At 50.5% G+C, this 24,697-nt stretch overlaps 1 protein-coding gene across 2 annotated transcripts in view; it reads left to right on the forward strand.

Annotated features, from left to right (window-relative positions):
- IGF2BP1 (insulin like growth factor 2 mRNA binding protein 1) overlaps nt 1–23,755 on the forward strand; it is a 37,876-nt gene extending 14,121 nt beyond the window's left edge. The window contains exons 3-15 of one of the 2 annotated variants that reach the window (XM_024744856.1): nt 10,351–10,399; nt 10,918–10,972; nt 14,249–14,312; nt 15,616–15,897; nt 16,657–16,791; nt 17,509–17,631; nt 18,388–18,523; nt 19,374–19,496; nt 19,847–19,966; nt 20,674–20,748; nt 21,487–21,618; nt 21,885–21,998; nt 23,663–23,755. In XM_024744856.1, coding sequence (XP_024600624.1) covers nt 10,351–10,399; nt 10,918–10,972; nt 14,249–14,312; nt 15,616–15,897; nt 16,657–16,791; nt 17,509–17,631; nt 18,388–18,523; nt 19,374–19,496; nt 19,847–19,966; nt 20,674–20,748; nt 21,487–21,618; nt 21,885–21,998; nt 23,663–23,755 — 1,501 coding nt within the window. The remainder of the gene's footprint in view (nt 1–10,350; nt 10,400–10,917; nt 10,973–14,248; nt 14,313–15,615; nt 15,898–16,656; nt 16,792–17,508; nt 17,632–18,387; nt 18,524–19,373; nt 19,497–19,846; nt 19,967–20,673; nt 20,749–21,486; nt 21,619–21,884; nt 21,999–23,662) is intronic. The other variant, XM_024744862.1, reaches the window with a different exon arrangement.
- Nucleotides 23,756–24,697: the final 942 nt, after the last annotated feature.

The following is a 24,697-nucleotide window of genomic DNA, read 5'->3' on the forward strand; positions in this document are numbered from 1 at the left end:
CGATCTACAGGACCACCTCAGTCAGCCCTGACCACGGGGAGGTCGGGTCTGGATTTACTAAAGGACCCCGGAGGGGGAGCCTGCCCCTTGCTGGCTGCCTGGCTCACTGATGGGGTCGGGTTTCGGCCGGTGGCTCTGGAGAGAGAGAGACAAAGGGCAAAGTCCTGGTCCCCACCCCCACCCGGCAGCCCCCGGCGCGTGTCCCCTCCCCCTCCGGGCCCTGCGCGCGTAGCCCAGGGCCCCCTGGGCCGGGTGGGACGGGCAGGGGAGAGTCGGGACGCCGAGGGGGTTCTGGCGGCAGAACGTTCTAGACCGCCAGGCCCCGCAGCAGAGGGGGCCCCCGGGGACATCCTCTGTCCCCCTCCTTGTGCTCTGCCGACCCGGCCCACCCAGCGGCCGGGGTGCGGGGCCGAGCGCTCAGCTTCCCCTGGGTGAGGTGAGAAGGGCTGGGGGAAGGGGCCGGCCCACGTGGGGCACAGGCCCGGCGACGCCAGCCCGGCCGCTCAGCTGCTCGGCCCTTCTCAATTGCCCGTTCATGAGGACTCCCCTCCTCCCCCCCAGCTGCTGCCAGCCCTCCCCCACTCTCAGCTGCTGCCGCCCTTCCCCGGCACCTCTTTCTCAATTGCCCTGCCCGCGCCTGCTTTCCGCCGGCCTCCTGAAAGGCCGTGTTCGCCGTCCCTTGGGCTGTTAGAGACCTTGCCCCTGCTCCCCCCTGGATGGATGAGAACCGTCTCGAATGGTGCTGTCGTGACGCCCTGGCAGAGTCTGGGGCTGGGGAGAAAGACCTCTACAGAGAGGGCATTTTGCTCCCGCACAAGCCAGGGCAGAACTCAGGGTAGGTGTCCATGTCAGAAGAGAGTTATTCTGATGAAGACCTACACGCTGGAAAGAAACAAACAGCAGCTTCCTGAAGTTTTCGGCCACCAACAGGTCTGTGTTGGCAGACGTGGAGAGGAGACAAGGATTCCGTGAGGTTGTTAAACCTCCTGTTGGAGGGTCACACCAGAGCGCCTTTCCACTAGTAGGATGAATTCGTATTTTTCAGCATATGCTGGCATGCATTCTCATCCTTTAGCAGGAACGCTAACAATTCCAAGAGGTACCCAGACTCCACTAGGGTCTTTCTCAGTGCAAATTGTGAGTTGCAGAAAACTGATTTCTCTTGAGTCTGGTCTAGTATCCTTTTCTTTGCTTCTCTGCCTCCAAATCCTAGCCTGGAGCTGTGCTTCCAAGCTTGCCGGTTCCTCCTGAGGAGAGAGCCTCTCCACCTTGCTCTATTTCCGAGGCATGCCCCGCAGGGCTTTCCTGCGGGTGTCAGCTCCACCCTCAGCCAGGTCTCTGGGCCCCAGAGTGCCAGACCTTTTGTCTCTTAAGCTTTCTGGAGAGATGCTGACATCTCCACTGGGGGGTGAGCTAAACCAACGTCTCTAGTGAGGCTGGGGCAGGAAGTGGTCTTTCTAGGCCCCCTCCACCTTCCCCTTTGTCAGAGCGAATTAACACCCGCGCTGCTGCCCCCCCACCCCCACCCCCCGAAGAAGATCCTGGAAATGCTTCCCACTGCCAGCCAGAGAAGGCAGGTGAGCAGTGTCCCCAATGGTTAATTTCGTATCCACACCATCGCTGCCTGCACCAACAGGGTTGCACTGCTTACACCGGGTCACCTCTCCTGTTTGTCTCCATGCATTAGGTTGAATCTGATGGCTTCATCACACCTCGCACTTCACACTGTGTAGGGCTCAGGAGGCCAGCTCTGGCTCTAGGAGCCCCTCAGGTGAAAGCACGGTTCTAGGCAGAGAGAGCACGGTGGAGGGAGGGAGTGGCAGTTGGCCCAGGCCGACTTGGAATTTGACTGGAAAGAGCTCCACTGTCTCAGCTTCTGTTTTGGCTTCCTCTGGCACTGCCTAGATGGGCAAGAAAAAAAACCGTGAGCTCTCTCTAGTCAAACGGTGTATTTCCGAGATGAGTGAATTGAGCAAAATGATTTGTTCCTCTTCTGCTTGCTTTCCAACATCGGGTGGCGCCTCCCACCGGCCTCTCACCTTTGCAGCCCTGCCTATCCCAAACCAACGTGAAATTTTTCAAGACAGAATTTTTGGTGACTACACTTTTCCCCTGCTAACAAATCTCTCTGACAGTCATCCAGCCGTGTTATAGTACAGTTAGCTCTTCTGCAAGTTAAATCCTGTGCCCAAATTGGAGCCGCATGCAGTAACAGCCAGTTGGCATGCACTTAGCCATACAGGATATGGGCATCTTTCCTGCTGCTGACATCGGGGCTATACAACTTCTGCTGTGTTAACACTTCTTGTCAGAGAGAAAGAAGCGAAGTTTGGTGAGATGAGCATAAACCAGCCTGGGAGGAGGCTGGTTTATGCTTATCATAAACCGGGTAGGACTAGAGCTCAGCATAAACCAGCTGAGTTCTCGTCCTACCTCAAAGTTGCCAAGTCTCTTTTCTTTTGCTGAGCCTCAGTTTCTCCATCTATGAAACGAAGGTGACTATTTAAGACCCTCTCAGACCTCGGTGTATGAATCTTATTTCCTCAATGTAGGAATCTGATTTTCTTCAATTGGAACTTCTGATTGCCAGGTTAATGGGGTGTGTGTGTCCTTGGTCATGTAAGAGGCCTAGTGAATCCCCCTCTTCTCCCCTGACTCCAGGTAGGCCAAGAGCACATTAAACACAGTACAAGAGCCTGCCAGAGAGGGAATATCGTCCATCCCAGAGTTTCTCCCCGAGATTTGCTTTTCCTTCCTATCCTCAGCATTAGTTCAGGAGCACACGTGGGACAGTGTGTGTGTGTCTCATACCTTTAAAAGACCATGTTCATGGGACCACAGATACATTCCAGTGGTGTCCCTGCTTTCCAGCTCCTCCCCCCAATACTTTGACCCCTTGGTGGTGGCATCTGCCCTGCTTGGTTCTGTACCTTCCAGTAGGTCAGTGTTTTCCTTTCCAGCCCCTACCTTGCTGGTCAACCCACCCGACTGCCTGCCTGTCTGGCTGCCCTGCCTCTGGATCAGCCTGGCATTGAGCCCTGGGCATTGGGCCAGCTCCTCCTCCCCTCCCCAGCCTGGCCCGCTTTCTCAGCTACTGCCATGCTTGGAGCGTGCCAGGTCCGCCCCCTTCAGAAGCTTTCCTAGACAATTATTTTTTTCTCCACCTCTCCACTCTACAGGGATAAGGAGGCAGGGTGGGGAGGAAGGACTAGGTCAGTGGTGATCTTATGGAAAGGGCAGAGGTTGGCACGTTAGGACATCTTTTATGTGTGATTTCCAGCTGGGGGAAAAAAACTGGGATGGGAGCCAGCTTTGGGGGGGCGGCGGTGCTTATTCTCCGGTGTCAGCCGCATGGGACTCTTGTTGAGGAGTCAACAAGATCACCCACTTCTTTTCTTTGGCCGCGCTGCGTAGCACCCGGAACTTCCCCGACCTGGGATCGAACCCACGCCCCCTGCAGTGGAAGCATGGAATCTTAACCACTGGACCACCGGGGAAGTCCCAGGATCACCCACTTCTGAAAGGGTACTGTGGCCAGCCCACCTCCCCAACCCACTTAACCGTGTCTATTCTCTTCTCCCATCCCAAACCAAACTGAGGGGAATTCCCTGGCAGTCCAGTGGTTAGGACTCCTCGCTTGCACTGCGGGGGCATGGGTTTGATCCCTGGTCGGGGAACTAAGATCCTGCAAGCCCCGCAACATGGCCAAACAAAACAAAACAAAACAACAACAAAAAACCAAACTGGGGTCCCCCGCTGGACTGTAAACTCCTGAGAGCAGGAGCCTTACCTGGCTTCTTCATCCCTCCGTGTTCTGCACTGCAGCGTAGTGCCTTGCACTGCCCAGTAGAAATGTGAGGCAAGCCACGTGTGTAAGTGTAAATCTTCTAATAGCCACCTTCAAAAAGAAAAAAGTGAAATTAATGTAGACGATTAATTCAAAATTACTTTTAAAGTTAATTCAAAAGGTTATGAGTTCAATATGGAATCGATATAAACGATGAATGAGATCGTTTACTTTTGGGGGGGCTGCTAAGTCTTAGGAACCCAGTGTGTATTTTCTTTTACTGTTAGAGCCTGTCCCGATTCATATGCTAAATTTTCATTGGAAACAGTTGATCTGTATTTAGAGTTCATAAAATATACAGAAGAAAAAGTTACATTATACAAACATTTTAATTTTAAGAAAAAATCCAGTTGCTGCTTTGAAGTGCTCAGTAGCTACACGTGACTAGACTAACGGCTACTGTAGGGTGGACAACACAGGCCCAGTGCATAGTAGGTGGCAAGAAAATCTGGAAGGATTCCACATCAGCTGGACACCAGAAACCTTGGGGAAGTGGTAGTGACCTTCTTGACTGCTGATTAGAATTGAAAGAGTGTGGTGTTACTGCAGGTTTGAAAAATCTTAGTTGCTCACTCTTAAAATTGCCAGGTAATAACCCCAGCTCCATCCCCAGTCAAGCTTAGCTTTCTAATTGCCTAGGGCTAGTTTCTTCCCACATTTTCGAGGAGATGTCTGCAGGCTGGAGTGAATTTTGCATTTTTCTGGTGGAGAATGTTCTTAGCTTTTATCATATTTCCTAGTGGGAACCTAGTCTCCAGGAAAAAGAAGGGGGTTAAGAGCCACTTGGGCAGACCATTAAGGCACAGAAAATCACTCTAATTAAGAAAGTGTATCACTATAGGTGGACAGGGTTGGTCTCTGTCTGGGGACACAAGATCCAGTAAAATGGACTAATCTTAATCCTTTGGTCCCTGATTGAGAGAAACTGAGGTCTAGGGAGTTGAAGGCCTTACTTGCCCTAGAGCAAGCAGACTGCTAGTCAGAGAATCACGGCCCGGGGGAGGGGTGGAGGTAAAGGGTCTAATCTGGAGATCCTGGTTTAATCCTAGTTCTCCAGAGAGATGAAAGTCCAGGTTTGACTCTGATAGTGGCCTCTGGGGGTTGAGGCCCCAAGCCTGAAAAGATTTCCAAAACCTACTATTGCCTCTGTCCTCACAACTGGTCTGCTCCACCCTGGTTTAAAGGAACGCTTCCCTCTCAGGCAGGGTGAGGCCACGAGCATGATCAAGACAGCACGCTACCCTCTGGGAATGGGGGTGGAAAGAGGAAGGAGCTGGTTTGCAAAGGTTTAGGAAAAGAACACTCCCTGGTGCGGTTTTTAGCTGTCTTCCGGAAGACCTGAAGACTGTTCCCAGGGTGCATTCCGTCCAGGTGTGCATTCTGTCATATGGGGACCCCCCCCCTTCTGAAAAGTGTCCCATCTATGCATCTGTTCCGCTCTCCGCTGGACCTGAGGCCCATTCTCCCTGCCCTCAGCGGGCTCCTCACCAGGGCCTGGATTCTTGCTAATAAAAATAAAAGAGGAAAACCTCATTGGCTTAGACCCATTAATTTTGAATCTGTGATGACTTTAAAATTGGGTGAGCTAGAATTATCTTTTTATTTATATTTATTTATTTTTTACTGGAGTATGGTTGCTTTACAATGTTGTGTTAGCCTCCACTGCACGACAAAATGAATCAGCCACACACACACAGATATCCCCTCCCTTTTGGACTTCCCTCCCACCTAGGCGACCACAGTGCATTAGGTAGAGTTCCCTGTGCTATAAAGTATGTTCCCATCAGTTGTCCGTTTCATACATAGTATGAATAATGTGTACGTGTCAATCCCAGTCTCCCAATTCCTCCCACCCCACCCCTTTCCCCCATGGTATCTATACATTTGTTCTCTACGTCTGTGTCTCTGTTTCTGCTTTGCAAATAAGATCATCTATACCATTTTTCTAGATTCCACATATATGCGTTGATATACGATATTTGCTTTTCTCTTTCTGACTTCACTCTGTGTGACACTCTAGGTCCATCCATGTCTCTACAAATGACCCAATTCCATTCCTCTTTATGGCTTAGTAATATTCCATTGTATATAAGTACCGCATCTTCTCAGAATTATCTTTTTATTTAAAGTTTTTTGTTGTGGAAAAAAAAACTTTGAAATATGGAAAGGATAATTAAATAATTCCACCATGTACTCATCACCTAGCTTTAAAAATTACCAAATCATATCCAATCTGTATTAATTTTCCCCCTAGTTACTTTAAAGCAAGTCCTAGACATGACATTTTATCTGTAACTATTTCAGTATGTATTTCTAGAAATCAGTATGATTTTATTTTATTTTTTATTTTATTTTTTGGCCGTGCCACACGGCTTGTGGGATCTTAGTTCCCTGACCAGGGATTGAACCTGCGCCCTCGTCAATGAGAGCGCAGAGTCCTAACCGCTGGACTGCCAGGGAATTACCTGATTTTAAAATATTAACAATATTATCAAATGTCTAGTCAGTGTTCAATAAGCACAGAGTCACTTTTCCACTAACAATGGAAGTATGCGTCTTAAGGAGTTATAGGTGGGATGTTTCGACGTATTGGAGAGCAGCAGCCACTCAGCAGGCCCGCTCTTCACTCTGTTGTGTGAACTCTGAGTATTTTAAACTCGTTCTCAAGCCAAAACCTGACTATATTTTGGCGAAGGCTTTTGTTTCCTTTCTGCCATCGTCAAGGCAGCGCAGGGGACTGTGCAAAGAGCCTGGAACCAGACAGTCTTTGGGTTCAAATACTGGCTCTGGCTCTTAGAACCTGTGTGACTTGGCAGATACTCAAGCCCTCAATCTCAGGACCCCAGTCTGTAAAGTGGAGCCGTGGTTATCGTGGTCATGGGTAGTGGGAGGCTTATAGGAGGCGCTGAATCTGAGCCTGGCATCTGGTAAGCACTCCTCACATGTTAGCTTCTTCCTTAATGAACTGTTTTCCTTCCCATTCAGTCTAAGTCAATGACATTTCTCTGAAAAGGTGAAAAGGACGAGAGCTTCCTGCCCAGGGAGCAGTCCCAGCCATCCTTCCGGGTGCCTCTAGCTCCTGTGCTTCCTGAATCTCTTGTTTTTCTTACTTAACTCCTTACGACGCTGCTGCCCAGATTCTCTCTCCCTCCGTTCTCTCCTGGAATCTCCCCTGGGCTTGAATGGTCACTTAGTCCCTGTGGCCCTGGTGTCCCCTGCTTGTCCCCAGCAACATTACAAAGGAGCATCCCTTGTGATTGCTCTGTATCTGGGGAGCTGCCCCAGGACCTGGTAACTGCCCTGCTGGTCAGGGCAGGCAGAGGGGGTAAGAAGCCTCCGGGTATCGGCCACTGGGGAAATCATTTGACTGGCGCAACCATTGCCTTCGTTGCCAGGGGCTGGAGGCTTCATTCTTTCACTCAACAGGTTTATCAGCTCCAGGGTGGGTGGTGGCTCCTGAACTTCTGGGAGTTCCCTTGCTTTTCTAAACAACGGATGCTAGAGTTTAGGGTCCTGCACATAGTGCAGTGCCCTATTGCCTGTAGGGCGAAGGCTCCCGCTGGAGCCTATGGAAGCCCATCCCCAGGAGTGCTGGAGTGGGGCTCTTTGGTTGTCATGGGAGGTGGGAGTGCGGGGGCTCTCTCTAGGCTGTGGTATCTCCCGCTATTTCCCCACCAGTGCAGAAGGCTAACCGTTTCACTATCACAGGTAGTGGCTCCTGGGGACTGGGATTGAGCACCACGGCCTGGCAGGCACACCCCCGCCCCCCCAGCCCATCTGCTTTGAGCCCTCACAAAAGCCCTGTCAGCTTTCCACAGGAAAGTAAGGTACTGAGCAAAGAAGTAAGCAGTTAGGGTCTCTTAGTTTCCGTGCTGATCCCCCAGGCCCTCGGCACACTGCCCCGGCCCAGTATGAGCTAGGCATCCAGAAATACCTGTAGGGTGAGTGAGTTACCCATGGGCTCCTGGAAGGGAGTACTGGGTCCAGTTCTCAGCATGGTCACATGTGCTTTGGGCCAGAAAGAAATTAGGTAGCACCATACTTAACACAAACCAGGCCAACGGCTTAAAAGACAAAGATTCGTCTTGGTCTCTGTGTTTTTGTCAGGGTTGGGGGCTTTGCTGGCCAGGTTTGGAGGCCTCAGGGGGCCTGGCATGGGTTCCCAGGATTGGGTGTGTGTGCCCTGGAGGGGTGGGTGAGTCCCTGCCTGTTGGGGGTGGGGGAGGGTTGCCAGGATGTCTTTTCTTCCATTGGTTGGGTGTCCCTGCCCTCCTCCCCCTCCTGGAACATTCCAGACATTCCAGACTGCCATTGCTTTCAGGATATGGATTAACATCCCAAACTGAGATTTGATTTCACCTCCCCATCCCCTCCCAATTCCTCCCTACCCTGAAAAGGAAGCCCTTAAAACTGGGAGTTTGAAGTAGGAAGAGGGTATTTTTGACCCTTGACCTGAGATTATAGTAATCTATAGGACCATCTTGAAAGAGGGCTCTTCAAACTGAACTTTTGCAGGGGACTGCTTTAAGTTCTTACTGGTTTGAACTCCAGGCAGGCACCGCCCATCTCCTCGCAGTCCTTCCAGAAGCCTCTGCTTGAGGGAGGTCCTCCCTCAGTTTAGGTAACCCCCCGTCACTAGCATTAAGGTAGATCAGTGTTCTCAATCTTGCGACGGTATAATCATCTCTTCAGTTCACCAAGAGTTTGATTTTCCTCATGGGAGGGCCCCTGCGTTTTCTTTGCCCATTTCATCACGAAATGTGTTGTGTATGGGTAATCCTGTACGCCATGTCATGCAGATGCCACGAGGCTCCTCCCTCTTGGCCAGTGAATTGGATCCCAAGAAGCCGGCCCGGTGTGGGACCCGAGGACCTGGAACTGGACTTGTTTCTGACCCTTGTTCTTTTGTCCTCCTATAATCTAACTTCCTTAGATCAGGTTCATGAACCACCCAAAGTAGAGAACTGTGGACATAGATTCTCCAACACTTATGCTACATTTCCACTTCCCTTAAGTTATTTCAACCCGGGAAAAGGTTTCATTGATAAAGACTTTCTGCCCTCAAAGCGGCAGAGCTAGAAGGGATCTTAAAGACCCTTGTGCTTCCATTTTATATCTCAAGATACTTGGTCACAGGGATGAAATGAGTGACCTGGCTGAGGACAGAGCCAAGATCAAAAACATTTACAGTTAGAGCTTAGCATCCCTTCCCTTGCTCTCGTGTGTTTTGAGTACCCCTTCCTCCTAGCTTGGCAAGAACTGCCTTGGGCCCTGTTGCATGTCAGCCAGGAATACGGGGGCCTGAAGCTTGAGTGGCTTAGTCAGAACAGCCAATCAGGGGCAGTTTAAGGGCTAGGACTGGATTTTCTTGCTTCCTAGTTTCATTTTCCCTTGTGCCACTAGAATTTTGTTGGACCATGTCCCTGAACTAAGAGTTTGTGATCAAGGATATGCAAAGACATAAGTGACCATTGACCAATGCAGATCAAGTCAGTTGAAATGTTTTAAGCCCAGGGATTAGGGCATTGATTTGGGTGGTGAGCAGTTAATCACCGTGGGAGTCAACCTTGAACCTGAAAGCCTTCCTCAGGGAAAATTACGTTTCTAAGAGGTATTGGAAAGATGGAAAGGAGAAACCATAGTAAACTGGGAGGAGGGAAGGGGGTGGTCATAATGCTGGGTCGTGTGTGTGTTAATTACTCCTCCTTAGCGTCCACACATGTGTCTGTTATTACATTTTAAGTACTTACTCCAAGCCCTTTGCTAAGCTCCTGATAATATTATCTGACATTACTTTATACCTTCCTGTGAATAGGTATTATCCCTGTTTTACAAAGGAGAAAATTGAGCCTCAAAGAAGTTAAATAACCTTTTAAAGATCAGTGCTGTTAAGTGGAGCACAGGTTTAAATCCGTATCTGTACCAAGAAAGAGCAGAGCTGCTGCCACTTACCTGCTGTAATTTGTTTGCATATATGTTTCCCCTAATAAATTGTGAGCACCTTGAGGCCAGGTACTTTGTCTGTTTGGCTTATCGTTGTGTCCCCAGCATGCAGAACAAAGTCCAGCTTGGAGTAGACACCGATTGAAAAGGTATCAGGTCAATGATTCGTGTAATAATTCACATAGCTAGCTCGGTATTCCTAGATCCTGAAACACAGTGGGTGGTAGTAGATGGTTGCTGAGTAAGAGAACTGGTGAGGAGAACCTAAGAGAGAGAAACAAAGCAGATGTGACTGGTATGGGGGGGCGGGAAACTGTGTTATCCCAGTGCTTAGGGCATCTGATTTTGGCTTTTCCTATCTGTGGTAGCACTCTATTTTGCTTTCTGAAACGAAGCGAAATAAATCTCCATTCCCAAAGGTTATCGTTCTCAGACTCTTAAGTCTTTGATGTTGAGCAGAAGTTTAGGAAGATAGACTGGAACAGGACTGAAAAATGCAAAAGGTCACAGGCGCCTAAAGTGTCCAGAGCTGTCACTGATGCTGTTCTCTCTAATTTCAGGAGTCGAAAAATACAGATCCGAAATATTCCACCCCAGCTTCGATGGGAAGTAAGTGATTGGGGGAAACTCTCAGTGGCACTGGGAAAGAAGTCTGGGTCAGCCTGAGTTGGCAGAGATGACTGGGAGGTGTCCTGGGGGTTTGGGGCTAGGCCAGAGAAGCTGGTGCTGAGGGGAGGCTGGTTGGATCGCATCCTTAACCTAAGACTTCCAGTATTAGTCCTTTGGGCAGTCCCTACCGTGAGAGGCTTTAGGGAGGTGGGAAGGGTATCCTCTGAACCCCAAACTTAGTGATGACAGAGGATCAGCTAGGGACTCAGGTGGCACAGGTCTGCTTCCAAAAAGGCCCTTACATGCCTTTTTGAGCTCAAGTACATTCTGCGAAGACACCCCGACGGATTGCCGTCAGCATTAGTACCTGAGAAAGGGCAGACTGAGCAGGTGACGTGCTCAATCCCCACCAAAGGCTCTGCCTGTACCCCGGTGCTTTGGGGTGAGGAGTGTCTAGTGATGCTTTGTGATTTCCTGGGATGCCCAGAGCAGCCGTATTCCCTTCTCCCTGCTCCCAGGTACTGGACAGCTTGCTGGCTCAGTATGGGACAGTGGAGAACTGCGAGCAAGGAGGTACGCTGGGGTGGGGGCTGGGATATGGAGTTCCAGCTTCAGCTCTGCTGCTTCTCCGGGACAGGTTTCTCCTCTGTTTAATGAGAGACTCAACAGTCACTCATTCCAAGCACGGGGTCCCCAGGCTCCTGGGGTCAACCAAGGTAGCAATAGACGTCCCAAGATTTTAGGAATAGATTAAGAATGGAAACTGTGCATGCGGCTTGAGCAAATCTGTAGCCCTTTTACTTTAAAAGCTTCACAATTCTTTGTTTTGTCTGGAGTAATCAATGGGTTGTCTTTTTTTTTTTTTTTTTTTTTTTGGTAGAACCTCTGATTGTGAGCTACATGTCTTTGGTCAATTAAAAAAAAATAACAGGATTTTTGTACATATTGATGGTGGGCAGGCAAAATCTTTCAAGAGTGCAGAAGAACTTATTTTTATTATTATTTAAGTTCTTTTTATTACTTCTTCTCTTTCAAGAAGGAGAAATAATAAAAAAGAATTCTAGATGATAAGACGTTTGGTACGAATTTTGAATTTATTGCTTAAGGTTATAAATTATTTTCAGAGAAAATAAGCTAAAATAAAATTTGGAGTGATTTGGGTTGGACATAAAGCAGAGCTTGGTCATTAGGTAGACAAAATAGTTTGAGTTTGCAGACCTTTAAGAAACCTAGACAAGACTTAAGTATTCATCTCCAAATTCTTTGTGGAAAGGGGCAAGCTGTAAATCATTATAAATGATTAAAATACTTGCCTGCATAAAGGTATGAAGTGCTGAATCAATCAGACAGGTTCTCTCCTGCTGACCCCGAAGCTTGCCTTTTATCATAAACGCCAGGACACAGCTGGAAGCGCTGATAACCATCACCCAGTCCTGCTTACAGCTTAGACTGATGACTGAGTTACTCCTGGACAAAGAGACAGCAATGGCTTGGGAGCACATTGGAGAGCCTCACTGGGGGCGCCCAACAGGAGTCACCGCTGGTTAAGAGGCTGACCAGGGAGCTATAACACACCGAATCTGGGGGCAATACCTGCTACCTGGAGAGAACAGAATGGGAAGTGTTTGATTTTGTAAAAATTAAGTCTTCTAGTCTGCTCAGATGCCACTGTTTAGTTAATTAATTTTTGGCTGCATTGGGTCTTCGTTGCTGCGCACGGGCTTTCTCTAGTTGCGGCAAGCGGGGGCTACTCTTCGTTGCGGTGCGCAGGCTTCTCATTGCAGTGGTTTCTCTTGTTGCAGAGCACGGGCTCTAGGCACACGGGCTTCAGTAGTTGTGGCACGCGGACTCGGTAGTTGTGGCTCGCGGGCTCTAGAGCGCAGGCTCAGTAGCTGTGACGCACGGGCTTGGTTGCTTCGCGGCACGTGGGATCTTCCCGGACCAGGGCTCGAACCCGTATCCCCTGCCTTGGCAGGTGGATTCTTAACCACTGCGCCACCAGGGAAGTCCCATCAGATGCCACTTTCTAAGAAAAGTCCTCTCTGTCCACCCTTTTACTTTTTTTCAGGGAGAGAATGACTTTATTATTATTATTTTTTAATTGAAGTATAGTTGGTTTATAATGTATTAGTTTCAGTTGTACAGCATAGTGATTCAGTATTTTTAAAGATGATACTCTATTCAGAGTCATTGCAAGATAATGTCTGTAATTCCCTGTGCAATACATTTTTGTCACTTGTCTATTTTATTTAAAAAGTTTTTTGGCCACACTGCGCGGTTTGTGAGATCTTAGTTCCCTGACCAGGGATCCAACCTGGGCCAATGGCAGTGAAAGCACAGAGTCCCTACCACTGGACCGCCGGGGAATTCCCATCACTTGTCTAATTTTATACATAGTAGTTTGTATCTGTCAATCAATCCCATACCCCCCTACCTTAAGAACCTTAAGGTTCTCCCCCTTCCTCTTGGGTAACCGCTAGTTTGCCTTCTGTCTGAGTGTCTGTTTTGCACATACATTCATTTGGATTTCTTAGATTCCCCATATAGGTATCTTTCTTTGATATTTCACTAAGCATAGTGTTCTCTAGGTCCATCCACGTTCCTGCAAATGGCAGAATTTCATTCTTTTTTATGGCTGTGTAATAGTCCTTTGTCTCACTGTCTTTTACATTTATTTGTTTGTTTATGGCTGCGTTGGGTCTTTGTTGCTGCGTGTGGGCTTTCTCTAGTTGTGGCGAGCGGGGGCTACTCTTCGTTGCGGTGCGCGGGCTTCTCACTGCAGTGGCTTCTCTTGTGGCAGAGCACGGGATCTAGGTGCGCGGGCTTCAGTAGTTGTGGCACGTGGGGCTCAGTAGTTGTGGCTCATGGGCTCTAGAGCTCAGGCTCAGTAGTTGTGGCGCACGGGCTTAGCTGCTCCGCGGCATGTGGGATCTTCCCGGACCAGGGCTCGAACCCGTGTCCCCTGCATCGGCAGGCAGATTCTCAACCACTGAGCCACCAGGGAGGTCTCTGGTAGATTATTCTTTCAGAATATTCCTCTCCACTGAGGTGGGAGAGCTGTACCGCTGAGGTCAGAAGGGCTGAGAGTGGTCTGCATTGCAGTTTTGTGGCTAAGTGCCTTCAGTGTCATCGGGCGGCGGCTTGATTTTTTTGATCCAAGTCCTCCATGCCAGGGGCTAAGCAGGCCTAGGCGACCCATAATCACAAGACGAGGCATAAGCGGTTAATTTTATCAGTCCCCAAAGGGGGAAGAGTATGTGCCCAGATCGACTGGAATTCTAATGTCGGACCCAGGTCCGCTCCCAAATCCTTCCCCCCAGGCTCCATGGCAGCCACTCTTGTCAGCTCATTCAGCTAGGTCATGACGCACCTACATTTGATCAGTATATCCTTGAGGATACTCTAAAACGGTTTTGGGTGTTTCCCCAAATCTCTTCAGCCATGTCCTTGCAGACCATTTCTTGGTCCAGTCTCACTAGGTGTGTGATTTTTAGCTAGTTTAAAAAACTAGGTGTGTGTGTGTGTGTGTGTGTGTGTGTGTGTGTGTGTGCATGCGTGTGTGTGTCTTTTCTCCCTGCTGCATAACTGCTGAATATGTTGACTGCACACCCTTGTGTATTCCTGTCTCTCTTGAGGGCTGGTGGGGGAATCAAAGGAAGGCATGTAAAGTCTAATTTGAATATTCCAGGAGTTGTGGTGAACATGGTCTATAGGGGAAAGGCTTCATCGTTCAAGTATTTCCTTCTTGATCGCGTAACCATCAAAGCTGAGCTTTCTACAATGTTTACATCATTGGTGCCATCTCCAGATCTCGCTGCTCTAACCTTGACCTCTGTTTTGCTTCCCCAGTGAACACCGAGAGTGAGACAGCAGTGGTGAATGTCACCTATTCCAACCGCGAACAGACCAGGCAGTGAGTGGACCCAAAAGTGGGGCAAAGGAGGGTCTTTGTGAGTGGTGGGAGCCAGGTGCCCCTGCTTGGGCAGGGCTGGGGTCCAGGTGGGCACAAGTCTGCACCTAGCCTCTGATTTTGTGGCAAAACCAAATCCAGACTCTTGTCTTTTGGTTCAGGAATCTCAAAGGTTCAGAAACCTCACCAGGATTGATAGCAAATACTTTGAAGGGAGGGACCCAAAGATCTCCCGGGGAAGGTGGGACATCCTCTTTAGGACAAGATACGGCTTTTAATAGGTCTCTAATAGGTCTCTGGTTGCGGGAGAGCCCATGGGGTCCTTTGCTGTGTTGATGGCGCCATCTAGTGGTGATGAGGAGGAACTAAGACCTAAAGGATTTGTTATGATGTGGCAGAGGCAGACATTTTATCTCAGGGATTGCCTTGAGCCCCATCACACCCACAATTTCTGGCTCCTTAGCCTGTTTGGTTGAGTCACACTTCTCCACCCACTGGTACTGACAGACTTGTATACTTTGTGTACTCATTTATGCTCAATTATAGGCCATTTTGCTTTTGATGGCTTTCTTGTCCCTTCAGCATGTTGCCTCTATCATATTTGTTTCCTCCAACCTAGTGTAAAACCCACCCACTTTCTCAAACCATTCAGTTTTCTTTTAGATGCCTGCTGGACTCAGAATTTTCTGGAGGTCCCTGTGGCTGATCTGTGGGCCTTAACCTGGCTTTAGGTCAACACTTGCTTACTTCCCACTACATATTGTTGCCTTGTTAACATTTCTAACCAGCATCAGCCTTGGGAATGCATGGTGCTTGCCCCCTCCCTTCAGTGTTCATCAGTCCTGTTTTTCAGACATTCCAGACAGACTTAAACTCCTGCAAGCCATTCTGTCTCCACCTCTTCTGTTTCCATGGAGTTTGCTTAAACATGGACAGTATCACTCTCAAAAGGGGACACAACAAACAAACATGTTCTAGCATGTTTTTTTTATTATTCATGTATCGCGAATCACATGTGATTCTCCTGTGAATCCTATGTGATAGGTAGCTCTGGTCGAAATTCACAAGCCAGTTCCAAAATTCGGTGGAGATAACTTATTTGTGTTCTAATACCTTACTTGATGTCTTACGCTATTTAGACTGGAAGCCTCTCTAAGGTGGAGGTGGGAGTGGTGCGCAGGTGGTCGTCTCCCTTTCTTCTGGCATGTTCCACGTTGTAACCCAGCTGAGTGCTTTACACCCGGAGGGCATTTGGTGTGATTGGCCATGGATTGGAGTGACCAGTAGATTCTGCCTCTGTCCTCAGAGCCATCATGAAGCTGAACGGCCACCAGCTGGAGAACCACGCCTTGAAGGTCTCCTACATTCCTGATGAGCAGATAGCACAGGGTCCCGAGAATGGGCGCCGAGGAGGCTTTGGCTCTCGGGGTCAGCCCCGCCAGGGCTCTCCTGTGGCAGCGGGAGCCCCAGCCAAGCAACAGCAAGTGGACATCCCCCTGCGGCTCCTTGTGCCCACCCAGTACGTGGGCGCCATCATCGGCAAGGAGGGTGCCACCATCCGCAACATCACAAAACAGACCCAGTCCAAGTGAGTCTTGGCTGCAGGGGAAGGGGAGGTGGGGCCAGGGAACAGTGGTGGGTGCCCAGGGGGCGAAGCCTCTCCTGGAAGCATGCTGAGGGGCCTCGACTCAACTTTACCTCTTAGGAAATGTTGGGGAGGTAGAATAAGCCTGGGGGGGTGCCATTTGGCGGCAGTGGCTGGGCCACACACTTTGTTAGTAAGAAGGGTTTATTTCTTGTAGAAAGTCTCATCGAGCAAACCTAGTCTTGGTAAGGTGGCCACTCCTTAGTGCTCTGTGATTTCAGCACTGCTTATTGGCGGCAGCAGGATGGGGCCCGTCAGGGACCTTAGTAAGAGGTCACAGTTCTGACCCGTCTCCCATTCCACCACAGCCACCCATCGTCGCTGATCTTTATAGCTGATCGTTGTGTGTTCTGTGGAAAGAGAACAGGTCACGTTGTGTCCTTGTTCGTAATGCATCCTTTTATTATTTACTTTTAACTTGGGACAGCGTGACTTCTCTTTATAGTTGTTTCAAGGGGGAAATCCAGAATTCAAGGGGAAATGCAGCTTCAGAGCTGAGGGCTGTTGATCCCCCAACCCTGTATTCCCATGATAGATGCCACCATTCTCAGCCACCACCTCCTGACTGAGACAGAATCCATAGCAACAGGCTGGCCCTTTTCTCTGCCCATTTCAACTCTGCACTTGGCCTCGTTCCAAAAGGAGCCGGACTATAGCTTCGGCTGAGGGTTAGCTAACCGTCCGTGTACTTGTGGCCCTCAGGATCGACGTGCACAGGAAGGAGAACGCAGGTGCTGCCGAGAAGGCCATCAGCGTGCACTCGACCCCCGAGGGCTGCTCCTCTGCCTGTAAAATGATCTTGGAGATTATGCACAAGGAGGCAAAGGACACCAAAACGTAAGGCTTCAGCTTCTGGGCACATGCGGACTGCCACCTCCTCGACTATAACACAGACTTTTTTTTTTTTTTTTTTTTTTTGTGCGGTACATGGGCCTCTCGCTGCTGTGGCCTCTCCCGTTGTGGAGCACAGGCTCCGGACGCACAGGCTCAGCGGCCATGGCTCACGGCCCAGCCGCTCCGCGGCATGTGGGATCTTCCCGGACCGGGGCACGAACCCGTGTCCCCTGCATCGGCTGGCGGACTCTGAACCACTGAGCCACCAAGGAAGCCCTAACGCAGACTTTTTAAAAGCAATAATAGAGACCAATAGGAGACAGAGAAATGGTACGAAAGGATAAAAGCTGAGAAAATGAATCCTCCATGTAAAGAACGCCTTGTATATCTTAGCAATGCTGTGCCCTCACAGGTGTGTGCGCATGTATGTGTGTGCGTGTATTTTAGCACAAATAGCATCATAATGAACACGCTGTCCTATAGTTCGCTTCTTTCCATCTATAAAACCATCACCACAGTTAGGATGAGGAACATACCCATCGCCCTTATTGACCTTGTGCCCTTGGCCACCCATCCCTGCTTCCCATTTCTCTCCCTAAACAACCACTGATCTGCTGGTTTTCTTTGAAAACGTAATTTTGTCTTGGGGTTTACCTTGGAAACCCCTCGTCTGCGGTGGCCCACCATCTAAGAAGCTCTTGTCCCTCGCTTCTTCCCAAGGGCTGACGAGGTTCCCCTGAAGATCCTGGCCCATAATAATTTCGTGGGGCGTCTCATTGGCAAGGAGGGGCGCAACCTGAAGAAGGTGGAGCAGGACACAGAGACGAAAATCACCATCTCTTCGTAAGGCGCTCTCTCATTTCCCTTTACGAGTGGGATGCCTGGGCACCTGGCGTGGCAGTATCTCATTGCTGAGCCTTAATATCTGCCCCTTAAGTTGGAAACAGTTTCTGCTTGTTGAAGAAGAAGAATCAAAGCAGCGGTAAAGAGTGTTAATCCGTAAGGGCTGGAGCGTTTATTATAGCGCCCGTCACCGCTGTGGGCTGCTGTTAGCCTGCTGCCTCTTCAGTCCTTTGCTGCCACGTCCTATCTCTCTTGCTCTGCATCTGGAGGAGAGAACCTGTGGCCAGGAGCCAGGGCTTTGGGGTTTCGGGAGCATTTGCCAGGCCATGGGATGTGGACAGACCCAGATCCTTTTCTGAGCCCCGAGCACGTGCTGTGTGTGGTGGTTTGCCTCACTGCGGGGCAGAACCAAAGTCATGCAGCTGGACTGGCAACTCCGTGAGCACTGTGCCTCTTGATGTTGTCAGAGACTTACCCGTGGGCAAAGTAACTGCTCTGTTCCTACGGGCACAGGAAATGGATTGCTTGGCACCATTGGGGACCAGCTTCCAGTTACGAGCATCCTCCTTGCTCTACCAGTCTGCTCTGAGTATCCTCACCTCCCTGTGGGGAATCCTTGCCCCGGTTACAAACCGAAGGCAAGAAGCAGAAAGCTATTTGCCCAAAACTAAACAGCCTGCAGAAATGGCATCGTTGTGTCTCGGCCCCAGCCAGGACCTGTGTGGAAGGTTGACACTGCTCTGCTCCCCGCCCCAGGCTACAGGACCTCACCCTCTATAACCCCGAGAGGACCATCACTGTGAAGGGCGCCATCGAGAACTGCTGCCGGGCCGAGCAGGAGATCATGAAGAAAGTTCGGGAAGCCTATGAGAATGACGTGGCTGCCATGAGTGTGAGTGTCGGGTGCCTCTGCTTGCCCTTCTGTGAGCCTGTGCCATGGCAGAAGTGGGTCTCCAGTTGGGTGGGCACTCACAGGCTGGGGGGCCTCTGCGGTACGCGGGCCTCTCCCTGTTGCGGCCTCTCCCGTTGCGGAGCGCAGGCTCAGCGGCCATGGCTCACGGGCCCAGCTGCTCCGCGGCACGTGGGATCTTCCCGGACCGGGGCACGAACCCGCGTCCCCTGCGTCGGCAGGCGGACTCTCAACCACTGCGCCACTAGGGAAGCCCGGGCCTTGGAGCTTTTACTTTGCTTTTTGGACCTCGATTCGTCAGAATCCTTTTTAAATTAAATTAATAGGGATTCTTCATTTGATTCCTGGGGTGCACGTGGGAGTCCAGTCTTGGGCTTTGAGGTCTGTGACCCTCCTGTAAAGTTTGTGTTTACATGCACTTTAGTGGGGAGAGGATCCATAATTTTCATCTGGTTTTTAAAGGGGAGTGAGGATGTGGGACACGTGACCAAAAAGGTGAGTCCCGAAAGTCAGAGATGTGTCTCCTCTTCCTTGTCATCGGCTGAGTCCGACGTATGTCTCTGTCAGAGCGCTGTAAACCACTAGAGAGGAAGGACGTCTGAGGGTCTAACGCTGGGCCTTCTCCTCAGAGCTGCCGGTTCTTAGTCCAGCGAGAACCCTCGGTGTACATGTGAGTGTGTGTAAAAGCCAGAAGGGCAGGCAGGTTTGGGGCAAAAGCACGTCATTCCTCTGTGGAGGCCCACTCACCCTCTTGTCCAGCCAGGGCCACGTACGAGGGCCACCAGGTACTGTCAGAATGAGCGACCTCTCTCTCTTCACCTTCCTTCCCCAGCTGCAGTCTCACCTCATCCCCGGCCTGAACTTGGCTGCTGTAGGCCTTTTTCCAGCCTCCTCCAGTGCAGTCCCACCACCTCCCAGCAGCGTCACTGGAGCTGCCCCCTACAGCTCCTTTATGGTAGGTGCAGGGTCTTATTACAGGGGACCATGCGGCTGCAGGGTCCAACTCTTTGTGGCAGCCTGACGCTTGGGGATTTGCGGGGAGAGGGAAGGGCTCCCAGCCACTGGCGCCAACCCTCCGGAGCACCAGCCCTGTGCACGGCAGCCTCAGATGCTGGCAGCACTCTTCCTCTTTGTCTTGCCCGGCTTCTTCCCTTTGTCCTTGCTACAAAGAGCTACAGAGCATGTAGCCCAGGGTGGCCACTGGGTGCCTGCACCCTTCCCTCCTCGAGGATGCAGGGCAGGGCCACGGAGGGCTTCCGGGCTGTGTCCGTTGACCTGCGTTAATAACGTGTCCTGTCTTGGCAGCAGGCTCCAGAGCAGGAGATGGTGCAGGTGTTCATTCCTGCCCAGGCCGTGGGCGCCATCATCGGCAAGAAGGGGCAGCACATCAAACAGCTCTCCCGTTTCGCCAGTGCCTCCATCAAGGTGAGCTGCTCTGTCTCCTTCCAGTTCCCGGGGTGGGAGAGTGCTCTGCTCCCGTCACCCTCTGCTTTTGTTCTCAGACACCCCATCTGCCTAGTGTTAGGCAGTTGCTTTGCCTCTGACCTCGCTTAGTCCTCCGTGGGATGCCTTCCAGGTTCCTGGGCTTTCAGGCTAAGGGAGGAGGTGGTATTGTAGCACAGAAGAGAACTTCGGTTCAGACGAGACCGACCGGGTTCAGATCGCAGCTTCTGAGCTGTAGGTCCTGAGCCTTCGATTCCTCATCAGTACAGTAGGGATGATGATGCCCTGAAGCAACGCAGCCAAAGCCCCTGGCTCAGTGCCTGGTGCACAGTGGTTGCTCAGTAAATGTTAGCCGTCTTTCCACCTTCCCTGGCCATGGAGAACCTGTCACAGTGAACAGATGTTTTGTTACATTTCTGTGCCCCTCCCTCTTGGCAGGACTCTGCTGAAACCTGCTGGGGAGTGGGGGAGATGGGGTGTGGGCGGGGTGCCCCTACTTAGAAAACGTCAAGAAACGAACGCACCCACGTCCTCATGGATTCTGGCGCAGGCGCAAGAGACTTGGGGTTCGGGGTCTCTGTTCTCCCCTCCCCTGGCCGTCACAGGTGGGCAGCGGAAGCAGGGTGGTGGTAGAGGTCTGGAGGCGGTGGAGGTAGAGGGCACCTCTCTGACGGGCGTTTGCTTTGTAGATTGCTCCTCCTGAAACTCCGGACTCCAAACTTCGTATGGTCATCATCACTGGACCCCCAGAGGCCCAATTCAAGGTTCCGATCTTTATTGTTTTTCCAAGTAGGACCCAGAGGAATCGAGTTTGGATGGGAGTGCAAATCTGCGTCATGTTTTTAAGCTTCCCTGCAAAACACAGGGCTGCAGGCTGCTTTCAGATTGACATCAAGCGGGAACTCTGTTGCTTTCCCTCTTTGCTTCCTGAGAGTGAATAGGCACGTGGGAAAGAAGGCAGTCTGAGGGCTTCTTCCTCGCCCTCTGCCTTAGTGACTAAGGAAGGCCCTCCTCTCCTTTATGTCCCTATGACGTGCCGAGGTTCTCGAACTTCTGGGCAGACAGTCAAAGAGCTAATAGCTTATTCTGACCTAGGGAGGGATGGAGAGCAGGGACAGCTCTCTAGACTGTGTGGAGTGACCAAGAGCCCACCCTCTGAGTGGGTGACTTCCACCAGCTGCCACTCAGGGCCTTGACTTGCCAGCCACAGCTTGTCCAAGTCCACGCAAGCATCCCAGACCCCATAGGTCTGGTTTGTAGCTTAGGTGCTGTGTTCCTCTGGGGAGCTACGTACTCATACTCAGTCACTCTGCCTGGGCTCCCCATTGTTACAAGTGAGCAGGTCAGTCCTGTGCACCTTTCGTATCACCTGGCCTAGATGGTGACCCACCCCGAGTGGGCGTGGGCCTGTGGGCCAGAGGAGGAAGGGGTGGGGCTTGGGGAGCTTCCCTTTCGTCATATACATGTGGCCCGCTGACACAACAATGACCTCCTCTTCTCAGGCTCAGGGAAGAATTTATGGAAAACTCAAGGAGGAGAACTTCTTTGGTCCCAAGGAGGAAGTAAAGCTGGAGACCCACATCCGGGTGCCAGCGTCGGCAGCTGGCCGGGTCATTGGCAAAGGTGGCAAAACGGTGAGCCGTGAGGGTCAGGTTGAAAGCTCTGGACATTAGTCCCCAAACCCAACAGCTCTTCCCTGGCCCCCAGCTCCTCCGCCCGGCTCAGCCTGGGTACTCCCAATTTGCCCGTTTACTTGATTCCACTTCCCACGCCCAGCTCCTGACTCCTCCAGTTTCTACCTGCTAGTGACCAAGCGCTTGAGCCTCCAGTCCCATCCGTGTTTGACATGGACAGCACCCTGAGCTCCTCTCTGACCTGTCCTCCCTGCCCCTGCCCCCAGGTGAATGAGCTGCAAAATTTGACAGCAGCTGAGGTGGTGGTGCCAAGAGACCAGACTCCTGATGAGAACGACCAGGTCATCGTCAAGATCATCGGGCATTTCTATGCCAGCCAGGTACGTATGTCACTCCCCCGTCACGGGAGGGCAGCAGGGCTCCAGGAGCATGACCTCGACAAATCCCGTGCACTCTGCCCGCCTGTGGGCTGGGTCATTCTTTCCTTCCAGGTGTAAGGGTGTGAGGTGTAGATGTTTTATTCCCTCTGAAGGCTGTAGGGACAGTGATTTGACCGTTTTCATAGATAGTCTACATTATGTAATAACTATGGTGTATTATGTTATATGTTAATAGCCTTCCCTGTCGTCTAACCTTAGTCCTTCTCTTTTGCACTGGATAAGGAGAGAAATGGGTCTTATCCACCACCCAGCCTTGTTCATGGAATAACATCCTGGGTTGCCCATTTGCAGTGCAGTTCCTTCACCTTTCCCAGAACCAGTTCTCCATCCTTGCTTCCAGTTCTTCCACCCTCCTGTTCTCTTCCTGGAACTCACCATCTGTCCCTGCACTGCTTCCAGTAAAGCCAGTCAGCAGTGCCCAGCATTGGGACTGACCCCAGAGTCTAGAAAGGAGGGAGGGTATCAGGTTCAAATTATAAGATGATTGGAAGCTAGTGGGGTTTTCCTAAAACCCCTTAGTGTTGGAGCTAGAAGGGGTGTGGAGACTACTGGATACAGTCCCTTCCACTCACAGAAGATGAGCATGTCACATCAGGCTTGGGGCCCACCTGAGGCTGCTCACTCAATCAAGGGCAAGACGGGAACCCAGGCCCCAGCGTAGCGTGACGACTTTCTCTGACAGCCCTTTGGGAGCCATTAATAGCCACAGACATATTTAAGGTTTACGGGTTCTGCTGCTACACCAAGCATTATTCTGTGTGGTCTCTATTAACTCATGTAACCCTCATCGTACAAGTGAGGAATGTGAGATTTAAATGATATATCCAGGGATGCAGAGAGCCAGGGTGCATTAAATACCAAAGTGGTGACATTTTTCATTGGTTAAAATGAGAACTCAGTGAAAAACTATGTAAAACGTCAAGCACAGGGCTGACAGAGTAAGAATTAATGTATAAATATTGACTCCACATTCTTTCCCCAACCTAGACCAACTTTAACCAAGAAATCAAGCACTCAGTTTATGGAAAGGAGACATCCTGGTAAATTTCTGTCAAGAGAATCACATTCTACAGTTGATTTCCCTTATAAAACGTTGTTCACAGGGAAGACACTTCTAAGAAGGAAAGAGTAAAGATACCAGTCCTTTGGTGTTTTGTCCGTTTTCACAGTGGAGCTTCTTTCACTACCTTTTGGTTATCCCAGTTCATCCCCTTTCCTGGGATGTTTACATGTGTAGTGGAGTTGTGTTTGGTGACGAGGTCTCCTGCTTTTTGACCTTCTGACAACACATGCTCCTGGAAACTCTGGGAGTTCCCCCTTGAGTTCAGTAACATGTGTCAACTTGGTCATGTTGTAAATTCTGATGAATGAGTTTATACTACTTTTATCCTCCCTTCCTCTGTATGAATCCAGTGGGTGCTCAGGGTCTGCTCGGAGGCAAAGAAACTTATGGTCACTCTAATCCTGTCTTCTCTTACCTTTCTCACAAGTCCAACGTGACCTGTGGTTGCCGCTGGTGTCCAGACCCCGATGGCTTCTCTCCGCACGTAAGGCTATAACTCCTTGCCTTCGGAGACCCTCACTCTCACTTGTTCTATCTGCAGATGGCTCAGCGGAAGATACGAGACATCTTGGCCCAAGTCAAACAGCTGCACCAAAAGGGACAGAGTAACCAGGCCCAGGCCCGGAGGAAGTGACCGGCCCCTTCCCATCACGTCGGCTCAAGGACAACAGGCCGAAACCGAGAGCACGTTCTCCCCAGCAGGCCTGAGAATGAGCGGGAATCAGGGACACTTGGGCCGGGATGTAGATCAGGTTTGCCCACTTGCTTGAGGAAGTTGTTCCAGTGAGGAACCCTGATCTCTCAGCCCTAAACACCCAACCAATTGGCCCAACACTGCCCACCCCTGAGGGTGTCACCGTGGACATTCTAGCTCAGGGTGCTTTTAAACGTGGATTGTTTAAGTTCTCTAGGTCCCACCGAGAGGGTGGGTCAGACCCCAGTGGGAAGAGAAATAAAATTTCCTTCAGGCTTTTAAAACACGCAGAGGGGTGTTTTAATCAACCTCAAAGGATGGTTTACTTCTTGACCCTAAGATCCTTCCAACCTTCTACTTGATTTATTGATTAAAATACCTCTGTTCTTGTGCCCTGACATAGCCTTTTTGTATATTCACGCTGGTTATGTTACCTTTCTGCTACCGGCAAAAGTGAGAACCAATCCATTGCTTTGCTTACGTTATTGACTCGAAGGGAGAAGACACATTGGCATCTGTAGATTAATTCCAATCCCTTCCTAACCAGCCAGTAGGAATGGCAAGGAATAAAGAATGGGGGAGAAATGGGGAGAAAGGTGATGGAACTATACAGTAATCCACGTTTAAAAGGAGTGCCCTGTGGCTGATTGATTCCAGATCACCACCTTGAAAAATTGGCACAGTTCAAATTTCCCGCTCTGTTGGGGCTTCCCCACTAGGATTCCCGCCCCGTTCATGTCCCTCTAACCATGTAAGTAAGTCCCACGTCATGTCCAGGTGCACATGGGTGGTACTGACTGCTCAGCGGGATAGGGGCTGACCACTGTACTGTCCCTGATTCCTATCATTCTCAGGCAGATTTTATATTTTTTTAAAGTCTAT

This window comes from Neophocaena asiaeorientalis, unplaced genomic scaffold, assembly GCF_003031525.2.
Source record: "Neophocaena asiaeorientalis asiaeorientalis breed wild unplaced genomic scaffold, Neophocaena_asiaeorientalis_V1.1 scaffold1, whole genome shotgun sequence".
Taxonomy (NCBI): Eukaryota; Metazoa; Chordata; class Mammalia; order Artiodactyla; family Phocoenidae; genus Neophocaena; species Neophocaena asiaeorientalis.